Source organism: Numida meleagris, chromosome 6 (assembly GCF_002078875.1).
Source record: "Numida meleagris isolate 19003 breed g44 Domestic line chromosome 6, NumMel1.0, whole genome shotgun sequence".
Classification (NCBI taxonomy): Eukaryota; Metazoa; Chordata; class Aves; order Galliformes; family Numididae; genus Numida; species Numida meleagris.
Window position 1 is genome coordinate 45,784,494 of NC_034414.1, and position 24,644 is coordinate 45,809,137.

Below are 24,644 nucleotides of genomic sequence, written 5' to 3' on the forward strand. Positions count from 1 at the left end.
CTTTCCCCCTCCACTGATGGAAACAATCATAGGTTGTTGTAGCTTATAATGTTTTAAAAACAAACCCTATCAGCACACTGCCGGAAACAGGAACTGTCACAGGCTGCTGTGAAGACAGCTGCCACAGCTGGGATTAATCACCACTCCAAAAAGAAACAGAAGGTGCCAGAGCAATTAAGGGCCATAACAATGCACTATGAACCTTATGAACCTGGGTCAAGCATGTTTATTCCTGTGAAGTCAAACACTGTTAGGTCTTCCAATACTTGCACGTGAACTGTTATCAAGCCAATTTAATTGGACTACTGGTTGATCCTCAGTAAAGCTCACAACAGAAACATGTCCGAGTAAAGAGAGCGTTCAGAAATAGCAAGATAAATTCACCTGTTACATCAAGCTACCCACTGCTGGCATGCGGACTGACATTCCCAACTGTGCCAACATGACAAGGCAGCAGACAACAGCTTGAGGTCAGTCAGACCCACGAACACTGGTTAGCTGCAGTACATGGGGAAGACTTCACCCTTGGACAAGGATGTGCAACACTGACCCCATTGAGAAGTGGACAAGTGTTCCTTCCCCAGTGCACCCCATTCTCTACCAACCCATCTAATCAACATTTTCATTGCATCACTGCAGCTAGGCAGTGGCTGATTTTCACTGTACCAAGCCATTTCATAAAACATGACTCCAAATTTCAGTTTAAAGACAGCCAAGTATATGAATTCAGTCTGAACAAGACAAGACATTGTGTCATACAATGAGCAACAAATGCATTCTGCCTTGCTCAGCCCTTTGCTAAGATATGGCACCAACTCCAGAAGTTTTACGACCCACCACTTCTCCAGCAGACTGGGGATGCAATGGTTATTAAACACAGCTAATGACAGATTCCTTTGAATGCTCAAGAAATCCCACAGCAAAATGAGTCATTTGCCTTGTTCCCAAAGTGGAGGCCCTCACCCCAGTAACAGACCTGCAGAGGTGCAACTGCTCAGACAGCACGGAATGCAGAGATGTCTGCCTGCTACCAGAAGTAACCACTCTTACATACCCAATCATTTATGTAACAAATAATATACATCTCAAAATATATATAAAAACAAAATAACTGTAGCAACCAAAGTTGTCCTCCATTTTAAGAGTCTTTAACATATTTTTATTCATAGCCATCTGCAATCAGGTTTGCAAAAGTGAAAGTTGAGAAGCTAGCTTTTCGAGAAGTTGTTAGTAAATTCAGTTAGCAAACTTCTAAAGATGAGGTATTATTTGAACTGGAAAAAGGCCTCTTCACGGCCATTATGTGACCTGAAGGGTCACCTAGCTTCTGAATATCAGATTTATTTTTAGTAGCCTTTGATGTCACCTTCCTCAGATACACAGTAACACAAATCCATGCCATATCCTTAATTGCTCCTGCGTAGCACACAGAGGAGCCATTATTCTATCACACCTACCAGTGTTCCTCTATAAAGCATGAGGAGACTCAGCCTATCAAATTCAATAACTAAGCCGAAACCTTGACTTGGGCCCATCCAGTGAAAGGGAATGTAAAGTGTCAAGGCCAATGCTGTATTTTCAGAGCTTTTGTTTCCCTTGAGGAAGCAGCAGATTCATGCTCCTATTGTTCATCAGGAACTTTCCCCTCCCACTGCCAGCCTGCAACCTAAATCCAGTCTGTATGTTCAGTCTGTAAGACACCACCCGTATTTCAACTTCAACTATCCTATCAGTATCGCTGCAAGCGACACTTACAACTTTAAGCTATTTAAAAAAAACACAAATCAACATAAACATTAGCAACAGGCCTAGCAATACTTATATGATGGCTGCTCCAGAAGTAATGCCTGCTATTTTATTACTCTGGCCCACAACATCAGAGGGAGATGGTGGTGGTACGGCACTAGAGGCTGAACCTTCCCACCAATATTCTGTTACATGTTGCTGTGTGACAGATTGCAGCAGAGGGACAGTGTGACAGAATGGTGTTTGATATAGAAGTGTGGATGAAGCAAAAGAATACCACTGAATTCCTCCCAGCAGGGAAAACAGCACCCATTGGCATTATGGACACCAAACAGTGGATTTGAGCACAGCGAGGCAGTGGGTGGTGCATTTCAGCAGCAGCAACATGAAAAACAAGCCACATTCCAGACAGCCATGCAGATTTTTACAAGCACGGCGTGCAGGCTCTTGTTCATTGCTAGAAAAGACACAGAACTCATGGTGGTGACTATGTTGAAAAAAGATGTTTTGCAGCTGAGAATTTGCTCTATCAAATAGTGTTATTGTGCTCTTCGTATCTGTTGTAGTTTCCATGGAAATAAATAGGAAGCATTACTTTCAGACTCACCTATGTATACTCCAAACCATCCACATTAAACAGTTTAATTGCATGTTAAAAAAATCTAGGTAAAATGAACTAGTTATCTCAGACTGTAAAACATAAAAAAGCCTCCAAATATCTAATACGTACGATACTATACTCCACACTCAGTTACAGCAGAGACAGCCTTAACTCTTCCAATACAGAGAAAGGCTGCACAGCGTCACAAGAAAGGGAAACTCTGATTAACATTCAGATCTTGGATCTCCCCTGAAGATACAACTGTGACAAGGACAAGTAAGTTTCTTATATAATGCTGTCATCACACAAAAAAGTTACGAGATGCTGTAATCACACATTTTCAGGACCAAACGCAAAGAACGTTCAATTCTCATGATCACTGTTTACATGCAGTATGCACAGTCTTCAAGCAGCAAGATTCATAGTACTTGATTTCTGGACTACAAGAGGAACAACATTCCCGTGTCTCCTGAGAGCCCCGACTACTATTAAAAATTATGTGCCTTCACCTCCTTCAGTGATTCCTAGCTTTATTGGATTATGATTACACAGCTCAACAGCTAGGTCAACAAGACATCAAAGAACACAGCACATGATTCTGAATCACTTTTTCCCCCCCAAATCTGGTTTCTCTTTGCATACTATTAAAAGACATTAGATAATCAAGACAAGCAATTCGCTTGAAGAAAAAGCTTTAGTTTCAACACCTGAAGAACCAGACTCTCAGACTAAATCTTACAGGGATGGAGAAGGAGGGAGAGAGTCTAATTCTTTACATCGTCCTTACAGTCCATTTTCCTTGTAGACTTGGTATACACACACTGTTCAGTGGATAGCCAAGAAACTAATTACTTCAGCCTCCAGTTATGACCAAATGGAATTCCTCCCCCCCTTACAAATCACAAGTCTTAAGGGATGACATTACATTGCATCAGCTTCTCTCATTCTCAGAGACATGGGTCAGTTGTTTCCAGAAACACATGATGTCCTCCCACATTTCAAACCTAAAGTTGCACCCATCATTGTCCTAATGCAGCTATAACTTGCTTAGGAAAGCCTGAAGTCATATGGATGACTCCTCCATGCAAATCCAGAGCAAAGAATTGGTAGCATTAAACATGGAACAGAGCAGGCAGCTCTGGAAGACAATGGCAGCAAACAGCACTAGTATTATAGTGCAGTTAAGTTTTAACTTAACTGCAATTAAGTATTATAACTTGTTGGTATTTTAAGTACAAAGACAACACACAGTCTCTCTCCTGTATGTACAAAAAAGTGAGGTGTCCAGGATTAAGACATTCACAGTTTAGTTGTTTTATCCATTATATGATTGAGACATTTACAGGAGAACTTCAGTAGTTCCTAGTGTTTTCAGACTGTTTTAAGCTACGTAACTTTCAAATTTGGCAAAAAAACATGTATAAAAGGAGACAGCAGAACAGTTACTTCTCTCAGCAAGCCTAAATATACACAACAGTGTGCATACTGAAAATCTATTTAGAGTAACTGAATTCACTCCAATGGCTTTTCAGCAGAACCCAACATGCATTTAAGTCTGCAAAAGCATTCAGCTGTCACTATCTTAGTAGAAGGACACTGACAGTTAGTTCAAGGATGTCACCTGAGAAGAGTACCATTTGTGAGAAGTTGCAGCCATTATTGCATTTAAGTCTGTTAGAGTATGAAGTGGCCAGATCTAACAACTGGATTAACAACTGAAAAAAAACAGGTACATAGTGTTGGAAGCCTGTCTTCAATACAAGTTCATTTTTCCTAGTTAATGCTATAAAAATCTGTGATTTTCTTTTCTAGCGAACACAGTACTTCACAAGCAAACCTGGTGGCAGCCCCTTTAAGAGAAGGTTGTTTTAAGCAAGTTTCACACCCAAAAGCATTATTCCAGCATCAGTAAATCTCCCCTCAAACACACAAAGAGCCATGGCAGTACAGAAGGTATTGTTATTTCTTAAGGAAAGCAAGGCTGGAAGTACTTTTACACTAACACCATTTCTTCTCCATTTCCTGTAGTGTTTCCTTTCGACCCACCAGCTCCTGCATTAACTGTATCAGTATAGCAGCCACCACAGATCAATGAGCAAAGAGCAGATCTTACCTGGTAGTAAGTCTTAATGTTTCTGACTAAGATGGTCAGGTTTTGAACTCGAAGATAGACATCATTATTTACATGCTTGTTAACGCGCTGGTTGGTTGGCCGAGGGTCTCTATGAACAGAGGAAAAAGAAAATGAATTATGTGTTTCCTTGGTGCTAGAACTTAACACCTCAATAATGCACAATTAGGAAGGGCCTTAAAATGTCTGTTCATTGAATTAATTGACACAACTATGAGTGATACACATACATTAATTCATGATAAAATAAGCTTTGCACTTATGCGTAACTGAGAGATCTTGTTGCATGCCCCCTAAGTTAGGTTAACCCACACAGCAATTCAGGGCACTTTCCCTCCTTATTTCCCCGAGGCATAAAGTATATTTAGTTTGTGCACACTAGACCAAAGCAGTCTTTGTTAATATGGGTTTTACCTTACTCAAAGGCAAGCCTGGAGAAGAATACTACGCCTTTGCTTTAGGACTTAACACTCTTCTCTAGTCTTGATCACTGTGCAATCTGCAAAATTCAGGTGTGTTATACACACCAAGGAAGCACACAGAATAGGGAGCACTGAACTTTTACTGCATCTAACTACTAGATATAGTTAGATTGCCCCTCCCTCTCATATAGCCAGTGTATCATAATTAACAGCTTTAATTCTACTGAGCTTCAAGACTTCATATTTTAATGAAACATTAAGGCAAGTAGGCATATATTTTATGATGGAGAAAAAAAATCTTTGTGGAAAGGTCAGGGAAAGAAGTCTAAAGCTTTTGTCCAATTTTAATGGAAGGAAATCAAATTGATACTTGAAGCAACTTTATTTCTGCCATTAAAAAAAACAGCACAGAAGCTGCTAATGATTAATATGATTATGTACCCTCAGACTCTATGTGTATCATAACATCTTGGCAAGAAAACCTGAAAACCTTTATCTACCAATACCATAGATCAAAGCCCAGCATTTCCCCCATAATAAAGGCTCTTATCAGCAAACTCCTACACAATTCCAACACCTGCCTCCCAGGGCCCTGCTCTGGCTGTTAATTAAGCCATTCACAGCTCCTCCAGGGCCAAATATTGAACTCTGGTGTTGACTAGGAAATAAGAGAGAAACCAAACCAAGATTTATTTTTAAAATTTTTCTTCCAAAGTTTACATAAGTATGTCAATTTTTTTTTTTTTTTTTTTTTTTTTTTTTTAAATGCACAGTCATCCCAAAGCACCCTCCAGACATGACTGCCTTGGCCACAAGTAAGATTGGAGATGGCACTGAGGTACCAGGGTTCAAACAAACTGATGTAGCAACAACCCAAATTGCCCTGATGCAAACTAGCAGGACTCTCCCCAGTCCTCACACCAGCAAAGGTTTTCAGGTAGTGATCAACACTGTGACACATTATGAAGAAGAGAACAAAGAAGCAATCCTATCAAGCTTTTGGAGTAAAATCTACATTAAAGATTTCCACACGGTTTCTGCTGTTCAGCACCCGAAGTGTGAACAACTTCCTTTCACTGACACTCAGACTGAACAATGTGGAAGCCACACACACACACACTGTTTGCCAATAATGGGTCTTCAGCAACACAGCAAGCAGTGGAAATGTAAATGGATTGTACTCAGATTACTCTGCCTCCAGTACTCTGTGTCAACATCTGCTCAGTTTTATCCTGAAAGAAGCTGGATGCTTAGCCTTTTTAGGCAAACAAACTAGGATTCTAAAGGGGGGAAGCTTTCAGTAGACAGAAGCTGGCCAAGGAGAAGGGCCAAGCTGAAGTTCTCCAACCCCACAAGCAAGCTCTTGCTGTCACCACAGTCATGCAGTGACGCAGGTCTACAGCCAGGAAGAGAGCCTCAGCTGTTTGGCAGCAGCTGCCATACTGAACAATGGGGGGAAAAAAAGTACTGCTATGTCTTTTTTTTCCCCCCCCCCACATGTTAATCTGTTAAAAAAAAAAAGAAAGCCTTACGGTTTCACACTAATACAACTTCATACACAAAGTGGAGGTAGCATGAAGTCATTAATACTGAGACCCCTTTCTCCAGCAGTTCCCACGACCCGACACCACCTTATGGCTTGCTTTCTCTTCCCCAGAAGCCTCCTTAGCCCTGAAACCCGTTCCTCCTAACTAAAACACTGCCCCACCCTCCACATCGCCTGATCTTCCTTCCCCTCCTCCGATGCTGTGCAAAGTCAGACTTCTGCTTGGCCACCCCAACCACAACTCCAGCCCCAAAGCATACCAGCAGCACCACTGGAAGAAAAATATCCAGCTTAAAAAAAAAATAAAAAAATCACACAGTAAGAGGTAAACTCGGCACTGAAAGAAGTTTCTCCCTTAAAGTACACAGAACTGTTGGTACTGTGCTTTGCATACTAAAGCACCTGTTTGGTTGGTGATGCTTCCATAAGTGAGTTTTACTGACAGAAACTCTTTCCCAGGATCACACTGAACATTGAAGAGGGTTATTTTTTTAAAATCAGTAACCAGACAAAGGGAAAGAATCAGTGCCTGAATGCATCTGAAAAATCCCTGGCAGCAGCCTCAGTGACGTGTGTTTTTCTGTTTGGTTGCTTTTCCTCCAGTGGTGACGTTTGGTCTTTCCCTCACGCACAAAGAGAAGCACAGTCTCCCCGCTTGTTAAAAAACACCTACTCCTAGCACCAAAGACATTCTCTAAATAGGACAAAGGCAGCATGACTGAGGTGTGACTGCAGGCAGCCTTCCACAGACAAGTGAAAAAACATGCCAAGCTACCAGGAGGTCTCAGGCCTCACTGCACACACAAGCACTCTAAGTCCTCCAATTTGCACGCCTTCTTCAGGCTTTTTTTAAGGAGGTGAAGAGGAAACCAAGGGCAGGGATATGGAAGGCAAACCACGAGCTCAGGGCACGTGGAGCTGTCAGCAGCACTACCTGAACATTCACCCCCTTAAGCCATCAATTAATGGAATAAAAACAACAAAACAAAGGAAAAATCGAATTTTGCTTCTAAAATTCAAAAGGACAATCCTATTTGAGCAATTCCAGACAAATATTCCAGATAAATAAGGGAGAAGTCCTCAAACCGGGCCCAAGGCCCATTAACATCAAAACAGATCAGTGGCCCAGGCACACCCAGCACCCATGGCCTCGACAGCACACGCACCTCTCTGTGGGGAGGCACAGAGAGCACAAGCCTCAGGTTAGCGCAGTTCTCCCATCATTCAGCTTCCTCCTCTTACTTACAGAAGGATGAATATGCTGGATGGGTTTCAAATTGTCTGAAAAAGTGGTAGAAACCACACCTTGAAATGTGATTTTGTTTAACGGATGTGTATCTTTAGCCTCCCACTCCGCATGTCGCTTGCTGCAAACCACAGCAGCAGCAAGGCAGTTGGGCTGTACCCATCACATGGTCCAAACTCAAGATGACAGACTGACCGTACCATACACTGGGGCAGCTGCTGAAACTGAGAAATCCGTTATTGTGAACGTAGTGGCTTTAATACAAATGATTTAATCAGATGTACTCCTGACACACACTTCCGCTTCCTGAATGCTTTAGCAGAAAAGCACAGTCTACCATCAGTCAGAAGGATGAGGACCAATCAGTATAAGAGCACTGATATGCCTGCATGTATAAACTCCTGCATCATTTCCCAGATAAAGCTTCTCATAAGAGGTTGAACAGAACTTGCTTACACTCCTGCAGCATAACAGTGAGAGCCATCTATGCCATGCCACGTGCATCTCTCATAGCAGAGAGTGATATGCAACTGACTAATAAAGTTTAGATCTGTCCACAGAGAAGTTCGTTTACCCAGCACACATCAATCTGCCAGAAACACAGCAGCTCAGGACACAGCAGTTGCACTCTGAAGATTAATGTAAACATTTTCAATAAAGACTATTAATTCATTACTGCAAATGTGCAACGTCAACATGTCCTCCATGCATGAGCAGGTGGGGTATGCACAGGAAAAGGAAACCACTAAAAAATAACACAAAAATAACCTTAAAAAAGTATTTAAGACGTAAGTGGAAAACCAAACGCTGTCATGTGCCTCTTCCACTGGATTTATCTGCTGAAGTGCCACAATTCAGAGCTAAGCAATCCTAGATAACCTTTTTAAAAGGGGTCTCACTCCTTTAGGGGTGAAAAAAGCAGTACAGCAGAACCCAACAGCTCTGAGGAGTATGGAGTAAGGCACAGCCCCACATTCACTCGTTCCACACAGCAAGCGGGGTCCTGACAGGCAGGAGACACAGCAGGAGCCTCCCATCTCTCTGGTGACATGGCCATCTCGCTGATAGAAACCCAACACTGAGGAATGGGGATTTTTGCCTGTTCTGAGTTGGCAGAGAGCATCTGGGCAAAACCCAGTCTGCTACAACAGAAACCAGGGAGTGCTAGAAGCAGTGCAGCCCACTGGGCACCTCAAACAGTTGCAGCCTTCCTTTCACTCAGCAGCCTCACCTCAACAGGTCTATCTGGATTTCTGCAGAGACACCAGATTTTCCAGTCACACGCTAAGCTTCAACACTGCCTGGCTGCAGGATGGAAGCATTTTAGTTTTATTAAAGAAATTAAAAATAATTCTGCTTTTAGAACCTCCATCAAAAGAAATCCACTGCTCTGCAGCAAAACGCTGCACCACACTGGTGTCTGGATGTCAGGTCATACGTCTGTGTAATTTGCGCTCTAATAAGCAGGAAAACAGAGAACTAAAAAGTGAACTAACACAAGTGAGAAGACAGCTATTCACAACAGGAATCCCTCTATCCTCTATTTTAATCTACTTCCCTGTACTCTGTGCACATGTGCTTTCAGGCAAGGGTTACTCACGGCATGCCAAATTCTATCAGATGTCACCAAAGGCTCTCATTAATAACATTTCAGCGGGAAGAAATCTCAATCCAAGCACTGAAATCATCCTTAAGGCCCACAGCTTGCAGAACTGATGAGAGCAGGCATTTTTAAAACATTTACTTTTCTATTCTGAAAGCTTTGAGGCAGAAACACCCCTTGAAAGGCTCTCTCAATTTATAGGCAAGCAGTAATTACACTGCAATTTCTAAAGGTTAGGTTTGAAAAAGTGAAGGTCACAGATGGCACCTCACTCGCTCAGGATACATAAATATAATTGTGATCTTTCCTCAGTTAAACAGGTCCAAGCTCTCAGTACAAATGTCTTAGTTTCAAGCTCTTTAGCCATCATTAGAAATGCTGCCAAGGCTGCATAAAAAGGGAGAATTACTGTGAATAATGAGACAGTTCCCTACTCCACGCTGCTTGGGCTTCCCTCAGGAACACTGCCTGCAACACTGCTGGCAGAGATAGTTTTTGGAAAAAAAAAAACTTATTTTCCTGACTGCTTAAGGCAAGTAAACATGCCAGGGCATTTCTCACCAACGTATAACATCCAACAAAATGCCAAATGGTGTCACTGCGTTCCGTCAGCCTATACATTTGAATTCCTTATTTCAATGGGATCTTACTGTTCGCTCCCTGTCCCCAGAGCAACATTAAGTTGCTCCGTAGACCTGAACAATTTTACCTCTCCTTAGATATATTTCAATGGCCAATTATAAAATACTTAAGCTCCTTTATTGTATATGTCAACTGACAAAGTACTTCTCAAATATATCACTCACTTAAGAATGTTACAGTCATTCAATAGCCACATAACTTCAGCCTATTTAGTAACCAGAACTGGGAGTGGCTAAGCATTAAGTTCATCTTCATTGTTTTGAAATAATTAATTCTTTCATGCATTAGATAATTGTAACAGTCGTTAGTTAAATCTGCAGCCGACTCACAATTGCCACAGCTCCTTGAGAGTTTGGGTGGTTACCTCCATGCCAAACACAACAGACATTGAACGAAATCATGCTTCCCACATTTTGGAAAAGGTACAAGCCTGGATTTCAGTGCTCATACTCAAGGCTCTGATTCGCAGACAGTTCTCTTTAAGATGTGTAATTATTCTTTAGAAGATACCATTTCCAGCGTTTTCTGTTTACAACTAACAATGTACCCAAGTGGGGTGGCTGATCTAGATTCTCATCTGAACCACAAATCTTCACCTACCAGGCCTCACTACTGAAGTTCCAGTGCAGGATTTCCACTGCTAGCAAACTCAAAGCCAAAGGAAAGCCTAGGTTACCTCTGCAGCCAGAGAACCAGGGATAACAGAGCTGTCAGCTGGGGCAGGCAGGTCCTCAGACTGCTTGGGGTTGTTAGTTTCTTTTTAAAACTTATTTTCAAAAGATAGTTACTTTTAAAGATGACAACGTAAGCTCCCACAAGCATTTGAGCTTGGCCCAGCTTTACCAATCAGTGTTTGGAGTTCAGCTGATTTCACTCTGAACAGAGCACAGCACCAAAACTGGGGGATTCTGAACACCTCCTCTCCTGCAGGCCAGGAGGCCCTTCTCCCTGCGAGCCCTTTATCGGAATACTTGAAAGCAATCACAGAGATGATATCAAAGCTAGGATCTGCCTGCAGCAGATGAGCAACAAGAAAGGATGCGGTTAAAAATGCTTAAGTTTTAGCAGCATTCTACTCCAAGTTAGAAGTTATTTTCCTTTTGCTCCTCTAGTCCGAAGTCTGCAGCGCTGCCTGAAACAGATGTTACCAAAAGTTTTCTGTCAGCCAAAATACATACTGAACACTGAGCTCACAAGAGCACAAAGGCATATTTCAGATGCAACCGTCCCAGCAAAGCTTCATTTGATAAAATATTTTCATTTCCTTATTTATAATGCAACGTGCCTCCCCCGAAGCACACGACCAGCCAAAAAAGAGCTGTTTTTAGAAAGGCACCAAACCACAAAACGTTCCAGTAGACTCCATAAAACCGGATCAGTTCGGGTTTTCCTTTGTGTTCGGGAGTTTCAAGCAGCGATCAGGAAGAAGTCGCCGAATCGCTGCTTCCACCCCACAGGGACCCCGCACCCCCCAAGCCGCTCGGCCCCCGCCCCACTCACATCTGCAGCATGATCCTGTTGAGCAGGACGCCGTCCGCCAGCTCCATGTACATGCCGAGCTTGTCCTCGCCGCCACCCCCCAGCGCTCCGAAGGTTTTCACCTGCCGGGGAACGAAGGGCGGAGGCGCGTTGAGGAGGGGGCTGGAGCGGCCCCAACCCCGCGGCAGGTGGGGGCCCGGCTCCCCCCGCCCCGAGTCGGGGACCCCGCGGGACTCACCCAGGTCACCAGGGGGCTCTGCAGGAAGAGCTCCAGCAGCTCAGAGATGGTCACGTCCATGTCGCCGGGGGAGGGCGGGCGGCGCGGCGGCGGGGCGACTCACTCGGCAGACAAAGGCGCCGAGCCCATGGCCCCGCTGCCCGGCAGCGGCCGCCTACAGCGGCGACCCTGCGCGGCCCATCGCCCCCCGGCCCGAGGGGGCGGGCCGGCGCCGCTCCGCCTCTCCCCGAGCTGGCACCAGGCCGCTGCCCGCCGCCGAGAGGGGCCGCCCGAGCACGGGACCGCCGGGGTCAGCGACCGGCGCCGTGGGAAGCGGGGTGGCCGCCCAGCGGGGCGACCCCCACTAAGGAAGCGGCGGCGCGGAGCTCTCAGCGGTGCCGCTCCAGAACGCACGCGGTGCAGCAGCGCCGCTCGGCTCGGCCCGCCCCGTCACGTCCCGCCAGCCCCTCTCCGGCCGCCGCGCTACCTGTAGCGGGGCGCGCCCTCGCGCCGGCAATTAGAGCCGGGCCGCGGCCGCGCCGTGACGGGCAGCGCCCCCGGCCAATGGGCGCCGCCGAGGGGCCAGCGCGGACCAATGGGACGGCCGCGAGGGCGGGAGGGGGCGAGACAGTGCGGAGCAGTGGGGCGCTACTCGGCCTCAGACGCTGCCGCCCAGGGTCCGCCGCGCTCGTGGAGGCCTGCCTGTGGTGCGCACCTGCGCGGTTCGGGGCTCAACATCGCCACGCGGCTCCAACGGCTCTGCTGCAGCTTCACGCTCGGCGGGGAGCGGCCCCAGCCCGGCCCGGCGGGCACGCGGCACCGCTTCGCAGCACTGCCCCAGGGCAGGGATGAGCCGTGCCGGCACCGCTTGTGTTGATTTAGTTGAAAAAAAAAAAACCACCACAACGTGATGTGCTCCCGAAATCATAGCAGACCTACTCTTCCTGCTTCTTAACTGCACCTGGCCACTGCTTTATTCATCCCCAGAATTGGTTTAATCTGTTGCTCACTCACACACACAGACTTTCTCAGCGCATCAACACGGCGTGATGCTGTGTCCCTCTCTGCAGGGCAGTGCGGGCACGCTAAGCCCACAGTCTCAGCAGCAGGCAGCTCCCGGCACACCTCACCGTCCCACATACACAGAGAGGGATGTGTGTGCGGCCTGGCAACGTGCTGAGACAACGCTCTGCCCACAGGAACCGGGCAATACGCAATGCATTGCAGTGTGACACTGTGCTGTGCACAGCCATGGCCTGTTTGCCCCTCCTATGACCGGTTTTAATGATTTGCGTCATAAGGTTCCTCATTTTAGGCAGCTGTGTATGTAGAACCACTGCTGTTGAGGAACTTGGGTGCACACGGTTTAACTGAGCACATCTGTCTGTTCAAGCCTTCGTGGCCCTGGAGGTCATCGCCACAAGGCCAGCATGGTGCTCCTGAGTGCAATAACCCCACCCGGGTACGGAGAGAAGGAACATTCATTATTTCTCAGTGCCCCGGGTAGACAGGCACTGTAATTTAATTCCTGCAGCCCTGTGATCTCCTGTCTCGTGAACACATTTCATTAAATAAATTGTAAGGCTGTTGCTGTGGTGCTTACAGTAGAGGATGGACGTGTTAATGAACAGCCAAAAGGGCTTAATAATACTTGAAAAATGCACAACCCTCTCCAGGAAAGCCAGAATACAAATACCCTTTCCTACTCCTCACAGCCTGGATGTGACCTATTTCCGAGTGCTCTGAAAACTCTTACGCCTAAGGAGCAGTCGCACCAGCAGACGTGCCCCGCCGGAGCCAACTACGTGGCCGTGTACCCAGCTCCCCGCCCGGTTGTCCCGAACACCCTGCGCAGCTCCGGCCCCCCCCGCCGGCCGCCGCGGGTGCTGCAAGCGTGGCCTCTAGCGAAGGGTGCATTGCTGAAGCGCTCCGCGCAGCGCTCGGCTCGCAGGCCGCAGAAGGAGGGCCGGGTCCGGGCCCCCGCGGGCGTTGCTGGAGGTGGCTGCTAATGTCGGGGTTGGGCGCCCGCAGCCATCCCCTAGCAACCCGGTGGCCGCCAACAAAGCCGCGCTCGGCGCCCCGCGGCCTCTGCGGAGAGCTGGGAGGAAAGAATGGCAGGGAAACGGCAGGAGCTGCACTCGTGGTGAGCAGGAGAGGGCCGCTTTCTCCTCCCGCTCCTGGGCCTGTACTTAAGCAGCGTTCTTGTAAATAGGCCCTTGTGTTTGTCCAGCAACGTCTCAGCAACCAGGCAGCAGAAAACCTGGTTTGCGTAGGTGCTGGAGCTGCAAACAATGGACGCCGACAAGAAGGGAAGGTGGCCAGGAGCTGTGCCCCCTGCAGCACCTGATTCCAGAACGCTGTCGTCCGCAGTGTTCATTCTAGTTGGACAAAGCTGGTAGGGAAACTTAGAGAAATCTGAATGAAAATAAAAACAAACAAAACTGTGCGTAACCAGAACTAAACCAAAAGCGCTGCTCTGAAAGCAGTGCCTCCTACGTTATTATGTTGGCCCATGATGTCAGAAGGAGGTGTTAGTGGTATGACAGTAGAGGCTGAACCTTCCCACCAATATTCCATTCCATTTTGTTGCGGTGCAATAGATGGCAGCAGAGGGGCACCCTGACAAGCACAACCAAATACTCCACAAGCAGCTTTGGAAAGTAGGTAGGCTGACTAGAGCTGAGAAGCAAACTCCCGTGCAAGGAATACACTCTAAGGAGGAAAGGTTAGCAAAGCCCGAGGACAGGTAGATGACAGCAGGGCTGGGTGCACCATCTGAGAGCCTACCGGGAGAGCTGTGTCTTGGGACAGGGAACAACCTTGGGAAATTTGTGTCATGCAAAGCCCTTCCTCACTACAAAATTAACACAAATTAGATACTGTTTAATCAGGAAAAGTAAACACATTACAGGACTGGAGTTCAGCTCCTAGAGGCTCCAGTCCAGTCACTGCAGTCAGGCACCTCACTCTGCAGGGAGGAAGTCTGATTTTTGGATGTCCAAATAGTTCATTTTATTCACCAAACTGACCAAGAATTCTGCTAGTTGAACCATGAGGGCTGCGGTCATTCTCACCTTGCAGTGCAGAACATCTGTATGGGCTTGATAGCAACCAAAATCTCATACCACAACTCGTCTGACACACATCTATGTACTTGGTTCCAAAGGAACGTGTGCTCTAACAGTGAAATGGTGCCTCTTTCTTCAGAGAGAGCTTATAGCAAGCTATATAAACAGCAAGAACAAACATTTACATCTTCCTTGTTTCTGACTGCAGGTAATCTAGACCTTAAAGGGGTACAAGATTTATTTCCACGCTGAGGATAAACACATACATGCTAACACATTCAGATGGCTTCAGAGCTGTGCTCTGTTGTTGGTTTTAACCAGCAGTTATTTCTTTAATAAGAATCGCAGCTTCCAGCTCTTTGGGCTAATCTGCTGCAAACCCTCGATGGCAGCAGCAGAGAAAGCTCCTTTGGTCGGGGGGGAACTGGGGAGGCTGGCGGGAGCCGTAGGACAGAAAGAAGCTTGTTTCAAGGTAAGATGATCTAACATACCAGTTTTTATATACGTAAAAGTGGAAGCAGACTGGAAATATTTTTAAGTTTCCCCCACGTTCTCTGTTGTTAGCAAAGACTTTCATGGCTCAGTTCACGAGGCACTGCTTCCAATTACCCCCATGGTCCTGAATGGAGAGACAAAAAACCACACATCCCTGATCATAGCTTCCTTCAGGGATCCTTACATACTCGGCATCAATACAGTGACAGAGCAAACACAGCTAACATGTTCCTGACTTTACCAGAAGGTGGAACACTGTACTGAACCCTCTGATGTAACAGCATCAACCTCTGACCTGAATGCTATCAGGCAGGTACTCAACATCATCAGGTTTAAAATAAGCCTTACTAAGGTATGAATAGATGAAAACCAAATTTCTAAAACTTCAGCAAATAAAATATACATCAGAAACATAAGAGAAAGGACTATGCTCACCTTAGAACTCATGAGCATTACAGAAGGGCTCCAGGATGCACACACACTTCCACAAGCAGCACTGGCAGAGTTGAACCCTTTTAGGTGGGCAGACCAGATACAACATCTTTATACGTGTCATTTAGAGTTGCTTACAAGTGGAGTACCAAAATCCGCATTATTCAGCCCAAATCACCCCAAGTCTTTATGTAAAGACATTCACAGTTTGTAAGCATAATTCCACCTTAATGCCAAATACTTTCCAGGTCTGAACCCAAATGACAGAGTTGTTTGCACTGAGCCATTTCAGAAAAATCCTGTGAGAGATCAGCACCTTACACCTCTGGAGGTGTCACTGTACACAGGGACACTGCTGGCATAGCACTGAAATCACTGCATATCAGCAGTTACTGCAGACATTTCCCAGTAGCACTCAACATGCATGTTTTTTGTAGTACCCACTGGATTGTATTGCTTTTACGTTGTTCATAAGTACTCTTGGCATACAGAAGACCGCATGTCCCTCCTCCTTTTTAAAAATCGTCTTTTTCTCAGCAGTTTCATTTCACCTTTGAACAGTTTTATTAATTTCAATTTATATATTAAAAAAGTATGCTGCAATAAATATGACTGCAAATAGAGAAATCTCAAATCAAGACACAAAGTTGCCAGATAGCCAGCCACCTACAAAAACATAGCAAGTTACGTAGCAGACCTTACATTCTGGCTATGGTTGAACTAATGCACGACAAATGCTTTAAACATTTTGCTGTTCCTGCACTACATCCACGTGCCCTGCCTCCCGTCAGGACTGAAGCATAACCTCCGTTTCTTCCGGATTCCAGAGAAAGCAGCAAGAACAAATGCACAGTATACATGCGGACAACTTACCTTTAAAAACTTCAGTTGCTGGTAATGTCCTTGCTCAATTTTACTTTTACGCTGTGGGTGAGTTGAAGCAGAAACCCATCTGTCCTCTTGCTTTCACATCTGACTTGGGTCTCAATATCCTCAAGCCAGTCAACCTGTGGTACTACGCTAGCATACACAACATTGCTCCAGGGCGCCTCTGCAGCTGTAAAATGGTTAATAAAGGTAGGGCTGAAAGTCCGTGGCCTCTTACAGATGTTAAGAAACACAATTTAGCAAGGTAACCAAAGTAACTTCTGCTGGGTGGAGGGGAATCTAAATCCCTAATGAAACTGCAGGAGCAGCATGAGATAACTCTTACCAGTTCTCTAAGTAAAGTTTCTGAGATTTGTGGGGCTACAGAAACACAGGCATTATCTAGACAGTTTAACCCCTTTAACCCTTGGTATGTTAAAAAAATTGTACCAACCTGACACTTAATTCCACAAGAACATGACTTCTCCTCTAGGTGGGCTGTACGAGACAAACAGGCTGATGTTGGCTACCAGGTGGGTATATTACAGACAGGTATGTTTTATAGGCAACTTACTGCAAGATATTCCAGCTTTCAGATCCTTCCATCCTTATGATATAGGAGACCTGTTTTCTGGCATTGTACAGTAGAAGAAAATCTGGAAATCTTGGAATTACTTCCATTAGTGTAAAGGTATGCTTAACAGGGAGACTAGGTACTCTGTATTTGAAATTCATGAGAGAAACTTCTGCAACCTTGAGGGAAGTATCTGGTACAAGGAACTTAGACAGAGGAAGAAGCTGAAATAGAATATCTCCATGATTCAGCATGACTCGATCTGATCACCATCAAGAAAACATTAATAGAACCATACTGGAGCAGCATCTACCCAGGAACACAATAAGCTGCATCCACAAGCACTGAACTCTGCTGGAAGTCATTCAAGTGGCCTTGGTGAGTATGTTTATCCATGGATGTTTCTGCTAGAGAACTGAAGGAGCTGGAAAGCCTTGTGGTCAGTACATAGTCATTCATTTACATCAGTGTAGGGACATGGCCTTCAAGTTCAAGACCTTGAGAACATCTTCTGTCTGGTACCCTGGTAAACCTAGGCTCAAAGCTGGGAAGTGTACATGACAGTAATAAGCACCAAGTCTCAGCCACAGAAGGGACACTGCTCCGTCTTCAGTCTAGGACAGCTAAGGAAGGGATGTAAGAGCACAGGAGGGCCTGTTGCCAGGTGTAGCTGTTAGGAAGTCACACGCAAACCATCTTTACAAATACATCCGAGAAAGTCTCCAGGTTCAAGTATTATGTCACGTACAATATAAAAGTAAATGTGTATATAGTTGAAGTTATATAGCAGCTTTTATCATTCAGGGACACACAAACACACTCTCTCCAAAATATTAAGTACATGTAAGTTTCTAGTTACCTTACAAAAGACATACGCTGTTAGCTATTTCATACAGTTCTTTTTGAGTAGCTGTTGAATATACTATTATTCCTTCATCTCATCTGTGTTCAAAGTACCTAATGATTTATCCTGCAAAATAAATGTAAAATATTCCATGTAATACTTTAGGTTTATCCTGTAAACCATACTATGGTTACAGTTAAAATGCAATCAAGATGACTGAGCCACGTTTAACACAACATACACAAGGCTCCCATGGAATGTGGGCAAATGGTATTAAGAATAAAAAACACTGACAGAAGGAGGGAGGGAGGAAGAGAGAGAGAGAGTTCTAGAATGAAACCTTGTCTTTTAACATCATTTTTCATCCCCTCCTAACTCATACCCACTTTTCTATGTCCATTGCTTCTTCCAATCCTATTATTTCTGTTTTCTGAAATATCTCTAGATTTTCATAAATAAAAAAGTGAAAGTCACTGAGCAAGAGCATACCCACCACTGTCCCCAACTCACCTACTTCCCGACTACTTACAACTTCCATGAGTACATCATACAAGTGTAGACATATGTCCTGTCAGGCCGCAAGCACTGTCCAACTGCAAGTTAGACAGCATTAATAGATATGCAGCTATATATTTTACCAGTACTTTAGAGCTTCATAAAAAGTTCAGAAATACTTCTATTATTCTTTTGACTATGACCAGCAAATTAACGACAGTGTTTCTTCTACTAAATGCAGTGACTGAAGTCCAAAATGCAAGATCCCTATAAATACTATGAAAGTATCTTACATATTTAACAGACTGCAGCATCATGCAACACAAGATGAAGCACTGAAAAGCTAAGGAACATTAAAAAAAAATCAACAAAAGCTGTTCCTTTATCACCACTACTCATAAGAACAGCTGCCTGGGTCTAGAAGACATGAAGATGACTACATGGACAAAAATTTGGAGCATAATGCTCAAGTGAAGTCAGACAAATTGGGAAGGATTTAAACTCAGGCTAATTAGGAAAACCTGCAAATTCCAGATTTCCTGTTACTATGTCTGTTATGACACCAAAGCTGCAAAAATGATGTTTCACAGAGGTTATTAAGACAGCATGGGCACCCTTATACTGCAGCAGATCATGTCTAGTCTTTTAGTCACCTATTTTGTTGAGAACTGCCCTGTCACATTCCAAACTCACTGCAAAAAGTTGATCTTGAGTGTGATTTAATAAGAACTTCCTGAGGAAAAGATGGCTAATTATTTCTCCTTAATGCATACTTCCACTTAAATTAGAAATTACTATCATATATTAATAAAGTTTGAGCAGAAAAGCTTTAACATCTGTAGTTAGCACAGAATCTTCCATTCAATGCTCAGTTTTCAAGAACAAAGTGCTAACCTGAGATTTTTAGTGTGGTCGCCTATTATCCAGCTTTGAACTTTGGTTTCTCTTACTTCTATTTGTACACGATACATTAATGCCTGTAACATCCTGACTTTTTCAACACTGGTGCTTTGATTGTTGAAAAGGAAATCAATGTTCGAAAGTATATATATAAGAAGGGTTCTCTTGTTTGCAAGGGAACTGATAAGCTCTTAGTCATGGAAGCACTGCCATCCAATCAAAGCCATCTGTAAAAGCAGTAAGGAAGCACAAACACTTAGCTTCAATTACTAATTAATATTATTTAGATTTTAGAAAAAGGGGAAAAAATGTAGTCACTGAGTTTGAGCTGAAGTTTAATTGCTGTACTTTGAGTATTATAATAAATTTCAAAAGATGGCATCCTTGTAAAGCATTTATTTTGCAACCATCTTTGATTCACTAAAACTCATATTCCAAAGGGAGTCAGAAGATTAAGGAAAAAAAAAACACTAATGCCATTTTCCTTCAGCTTTAATTCTTCTTCTTTTTTTTTTTTTTATTTTTGTTAAGTCAAATGAGTCAATAAATTGGTATTCCTAAATGATCCATCTTCCATTGTGATGAGTTAGTCTACCGTCATTGTTAAGAAATTTCAAAGTCTCTTTGGAATACTGATTTTGTATTTATAGGTATCTACTTTTTTACTCCATCCTATTTTCCCTGAATTTTTTCGCAAGACAGTTGCTGATGTAAAATTTAATATAAAATATTTTGTCACAAAATAGTATTGCTTTTATGCACATCGTGGTAAGATTAAGGATTTTTTTTTTCCAATAAAAACTATACCATCTTCCATAAAATCCTAAACATATTAAGAACTGTGATGCAGAACAAAATTACACAGGGTGAAACAGGTACCAGCACAACAGTGAGATTATATTACATCAAAAAATTTTAATGGTCCCAAATATATACTCAACAACTAAGCATACACTCAGGGGGTCAAAAAAATTATGACACAAAAGTGACCACATCTAGAATTCCACTCAATCTTTAATCAAGAAGGGACAAACAAATCCCCCACCTCCAAAAAAAAAATCTGCAGTTTAAAGGGCAAAGGGAACAGATTTAAAAAAAAAAAAACAAAAGAGGAAACTTTATATTCAGCCCTCCCCCACAGAGGTTTTTAAAACCTGTTGTAGCTTGACTAAAATGTTCAGAATGTACGATTTCAAAGGCAGGTCTCTTTTATACAAAGAAACTGCTGGCATTCTTAACTAGTGAAGAATTATGGCAAAAACCACCTTTTCTTCAGAAGTCTCATGTATGGTCCAAGAAAGCATATTCTGATTGTAGCAACTGACCAGCCAATCCAGAGTTCCACTAACAAAACTCCTGCCCTGTTGGCTTTTTTGTTTTTGTTTTCCATTTCCTTCCCTGAGAAAAGGGCAACACGTGGTCCAAGCTGGAGAGCTCAAAGGCGTAAGTCTTTCCCCTAAACGAAGTATTTCCCCTTCTTCTGCTCCTTTCAATTGGCACTTGATTGGCAGAAATCCATTTGTATAGGTTGATCTGTGTTACACACAGTAATTCACAAAAGATTGCTGCTTTGTTGTGGGTTTGTTTTCTATGGAAAAAATATCCTTCCCCCAAATGGTAATGTTCTTCAGCAGTTGCCATTATGATGACTCAAGCTTTGCTTTCTTTGACAAAGGTAAAGTTTCCTCCTTATCTTCATCTTCATCATCCTCCTCATCATCATCAGGATAATCTACAAGCCCAACGAGGCCTCCCTACAAAGACAGACACATGTACTTTAATTAAAATATTTTGCACATTGACACTTCATGTTTCTACTAGAAAATGATTTTTGCACAACATATTGTTGTGAGGACATTGATTTGTGATGTTTTGGATAAAATCAAGCAAAACAAAAAGTATGAATGAAAATTATATTATCTGAAAAATATTTAAATGAATAAATCCAAAATGGGGTTTTAACTGTCCCACTAGATAGAGATATAACAGAAAGAAAATCCAAAAATTTACTTAGTTTTGCTAAATATACACCACAGTTCAGTCTGTGAAAGTGCAAATTTCTTCCACCAAGCATAGCTGACTGCAGCAACAAGCAATCTGGAAGCACTTCAGAAATAAATACAGAACATCCTTCAGTTTGAATTTCCAATTGGGATACTTTTATAGCACAGTCTGTCTTAGCAAAAGCTAGTTTAAATGTTTAGTAATTAAATTTAAATTCTCTTGTACTGCAAATAACCACAAATTCAGGATCATGCAGTTCTAGATCCAAAAAGAAGCGTCACTATCTTTAAAAATTTTAACTACAGTATGTTGCAATTTCTGAAGCTTAACAAGGGCTTGACTACAATGACAGTTGCTGGTTCCTTACTTAAGGATCATGTTACTCATACAGATGATGGGCATCTGAAATAGAACATTTCAGCCAACTGTCAGTACCAAAATGCACACATTAAATAGTGCATCTATTAAACTGCATACATTTTGTACCATCACATGTAACATAACACTGAATACACGATGCATAAAGTAAGAGGATCAAGTTAACTACTGAAAAACTTAATTTCAACGTTTCTTGTTTGTGAATGTAGTACCTTTATAAGCAATGCACATCTTACATGAGTCTGGGCATAAATAGAGCTTATTTTTTTTCTTTTTATATATACTAGATCTCAAAAATGCTAAACACCAGACAAAAAGTACGCACAAACTACGAGGTCAATTACTGCTTAGCATGTCAGAATTCCCACCAACTTCAGAAATGTGCTAAAGAAAATCCCAAGTCTATAACAATGAAGTCAACCTATTTCTGTCCAAAATTACCTTAGTTGTAATAGCTGCCATCTGAGATGTGCTTTTAGAAACTGATCCTGGAGACCCAGGGGATCCTGGAGATCCAGGAGAACCTGGAGATCCAGGCAGATTACTTGCAGATGACTGACTGGTAAGATTAGATTTTGTCCCACTGGAAAAGGAAAGCTTGAAACTTGGGCTCTGACGACCCGAAAGGTTAGTTTTCAGAAGAACTTCCTTTTCTTCACTCTCTTTTACTGCAGATAAAACATGAAAACAAAAACAACGCAACATTATCGAACGAAACATTAATGACAAATCATTTTACCGCGTGGGAAAATACATTACGCACAGCTTGAGAAGGAGAGTGATAATAGATTCTCTTCCTACTACTACACTACATCTAGCTGCTGTTGTCACTGGCCAGGAATGAACACTTATTCTACCAATGACATCACAAGGAACATGGAAAATGTTGAATAATAAACCTGAATAGAACTTGGGAAAGCCTGACTATCAGCCAAGATCATCGCTTAGATGCTTTAAGAAAGAAACACTCTTTTCCATCATTTTGCTTTTACAGATAATGAAACTTATTTTGAAGTGGTTGTTCGACAGCTCAGTGTCACAATTTCTAAATCTGTGACTTTCAATAAAAAAAATATAAAAATCCTCACTGCAGTACGACTAAAGAATACAAGTTATGTTTTCTGTATAAGCCAGATGGCATTCTTCTCATCACTTACATTTTTTCCTCTCCATGAATTTACTTATAGGGTCCATAATATCTTCGTCATTCTTAGTTTTGTCAGAAGGGGGCACCACTGCCTCTCCATCTTCCATATCATCTTCATCAGTATTAAACCACATCTCCTCCTCATCCTCCAGGGTTCTTGCATCCCTCCTGTATCTATGGTTTCTCAAAATGGAGCGCATGCTGCAGAACAGTAAGTTTTAAAAACTTTGATTCAACAATCAGCTCATATTAATAACAGAACTTCTACTTTACATTTAAACAGACATTTTACGGATGCAAATACTGGAGTCAGTATCAGTGCAGCAAATCATTTGCAAACGTGCAACTTCATTTGTATTTTCAATGCAAATAACATTAAAAACATTTCTTCTGAAGCATTAAATAAAGCACACCTCTGGTAATAGCGCATTCAGACTAACTGTACAAAATTCCGTAGATTACTAACAGCACAATTAGATGTTAGGTGTTGCATTCAGACTTGCAGTAATTTGCAGTGGTAAATAAAGAGTTGTAAAAAGAAGTTTAGAAACTACTGACTTTTTTCTCATGGTACTTAATATAACCCATCAGTATTTGAGGTCAAATATATTTTAAAAAATAGATATGCTAAAAAGACACTCATCTCTTCCTGCCACATCCACGATTTTTGTTTGGAATCAGTATTTTTAAGGGCTTTGGATACAAAATGCTACTTATCCTCTCCTTTCGATTATTTATTCTTACGTGTTGGTCTATCTTTGCTCCACTGTCTTTTTACCCAGGAGAGTCAGCAGAATGTTAAAATTGTTTTTAAAACTAAATCTAATTCTGAATAAGTAGGTTGCAAACACTGTAATCTGGAGCTATATGATATACAGCATTTTAAGCTGCATTTATATTAAAGTTTTGTTCCTACTGGAAAACTATTACTTAAGTGGCAGTTTTCCGAATACTTCTGTGGCGCACGTCAACTTAAATTTTGGCCTCCTTACGGATTGAACTATTCTTTGTTAAAATGCGTAAGCAAATTATTGTTAATTTTTGCATTTTTACTTCTGTTTACTTCATTTAGGACATTGACTGTGACAAGGCTTGCAAAGCCACATATAAGATGTAGGAATAAGATAAAAGCTGGGCCTGGCTTATGTATAAATATCTATCTCTTGAAGCTGAAATGGATGAGCAGCATTATTTCTTCCCAGGAACGGAAGGCAGGGAATGCGACTTTCTTCAGCAAATATGTTACCTGAAAGTTGGTCAAGAGTTTCAAGCAATACATCTGGAAATCACACTATTAATTAAACTCAACAACAGATGAGATACAATCAAGAGTCAAAATTATTTACACTTCCTGCTACAGCAGAAAAATCCATCATTATTAAAATATATATATATTTACATATATATAAACAGAATTCATAGTAAAGTAATTTAGTGCATGTTACCTATCAAGTTTTGGATTATCTTGTCTTTCCCTTTGTTGCTCAAATCGTAGTTTCAGTCCTTTGAATGTCTGCACATAATCTACATCTTCCAGTGCTTTCCAATAATTTTCAATCACGTGAGCCGTTAAAGATTTTATATCTTCCTATAAAATGGAAAAAGCATAAAGTGACTTATTTTGCCTCAACTGAATTTATTTCTTAATGTAATATAAAAAGCAATGGAGACATTATTTTTTAATGTCTCCATTAATGTCTCCATAATGTCTCTTTCTATTGAATATTTTTAAATATTCAATAGAAAGCATAATTATTAGCTTATGCAAAAATGACCTTATGCAAAAACCACACTATAGATGTAGTTA

The 24,644-nt window shown here is 42.6% G+C and overlaps 2 protein-coding genes across 4 annotated transcripts in view; both read right to left on the bottom strand.

Annotated features, from left to right (window-relative positions):
• The window catches only part of CCDC88C (coiled-coil domain containing 88C), an 86,257-nt gene extending 74,140 nt beyond the window's left edge, over positions 1-12,117 (bottom strand). The window contains exons 1-3 of one of the 3 annotated variants that reach the window (XR_002440605.1): positions 11,655-12,117; positions 11,438-11,538; positions 4,461-4,569 (exon numbers count right to left, since the gene is read on the bottom strand). Coding sequence is in view for 2 of the 3 variants with exons in the window: in XM_021403265.1 (XP_021258940.1) it covers positions 4,461-4,569; positions 11,438-11,538; positions 11,655-11,714 (270 nt within the window). In the remaining variant the exon portion in view is untranslated. The remainder of the gene's footprint in view (positions 1-4,460; positions 4,570-11,437; positions 11,539-11,654) is intronic. The other 2 variants (XM_021403265.1, XM_021403264.1) reach the window with 2 other exon arrangements.
• Positions 20,204-24,644, bottom strand: part of PPP4R3A (protein phosphatase 4 regulatory subunit 3A) — a 38,391-nt gene continuing 33,950 nt past the window's right edge. Inside the window, exons 12-15 of the mRNA XM_021403267.1 lie at positions 24,283-24,425; positions 22,848-23,038; positions 22,132-22,358; positions 20,204-21,062 (exon numbers count right to left, since the gene is read on the bottom strand). Of these exons, the coding sequence (XP_021258942.1) occupies positions 20,949-21,062; positions 22,132-22,358; positions 22,848-23,038; positions 24,283-24,425 (675 nt within the window). The 3' untranslated portion in view covers positions 20,204-20,948. The remainder of the gene's footprint in view (positions 21,063-22,131; positions 22,359-22,847; positions 23,039-24,282; positions 24,426-24,644) is intronic.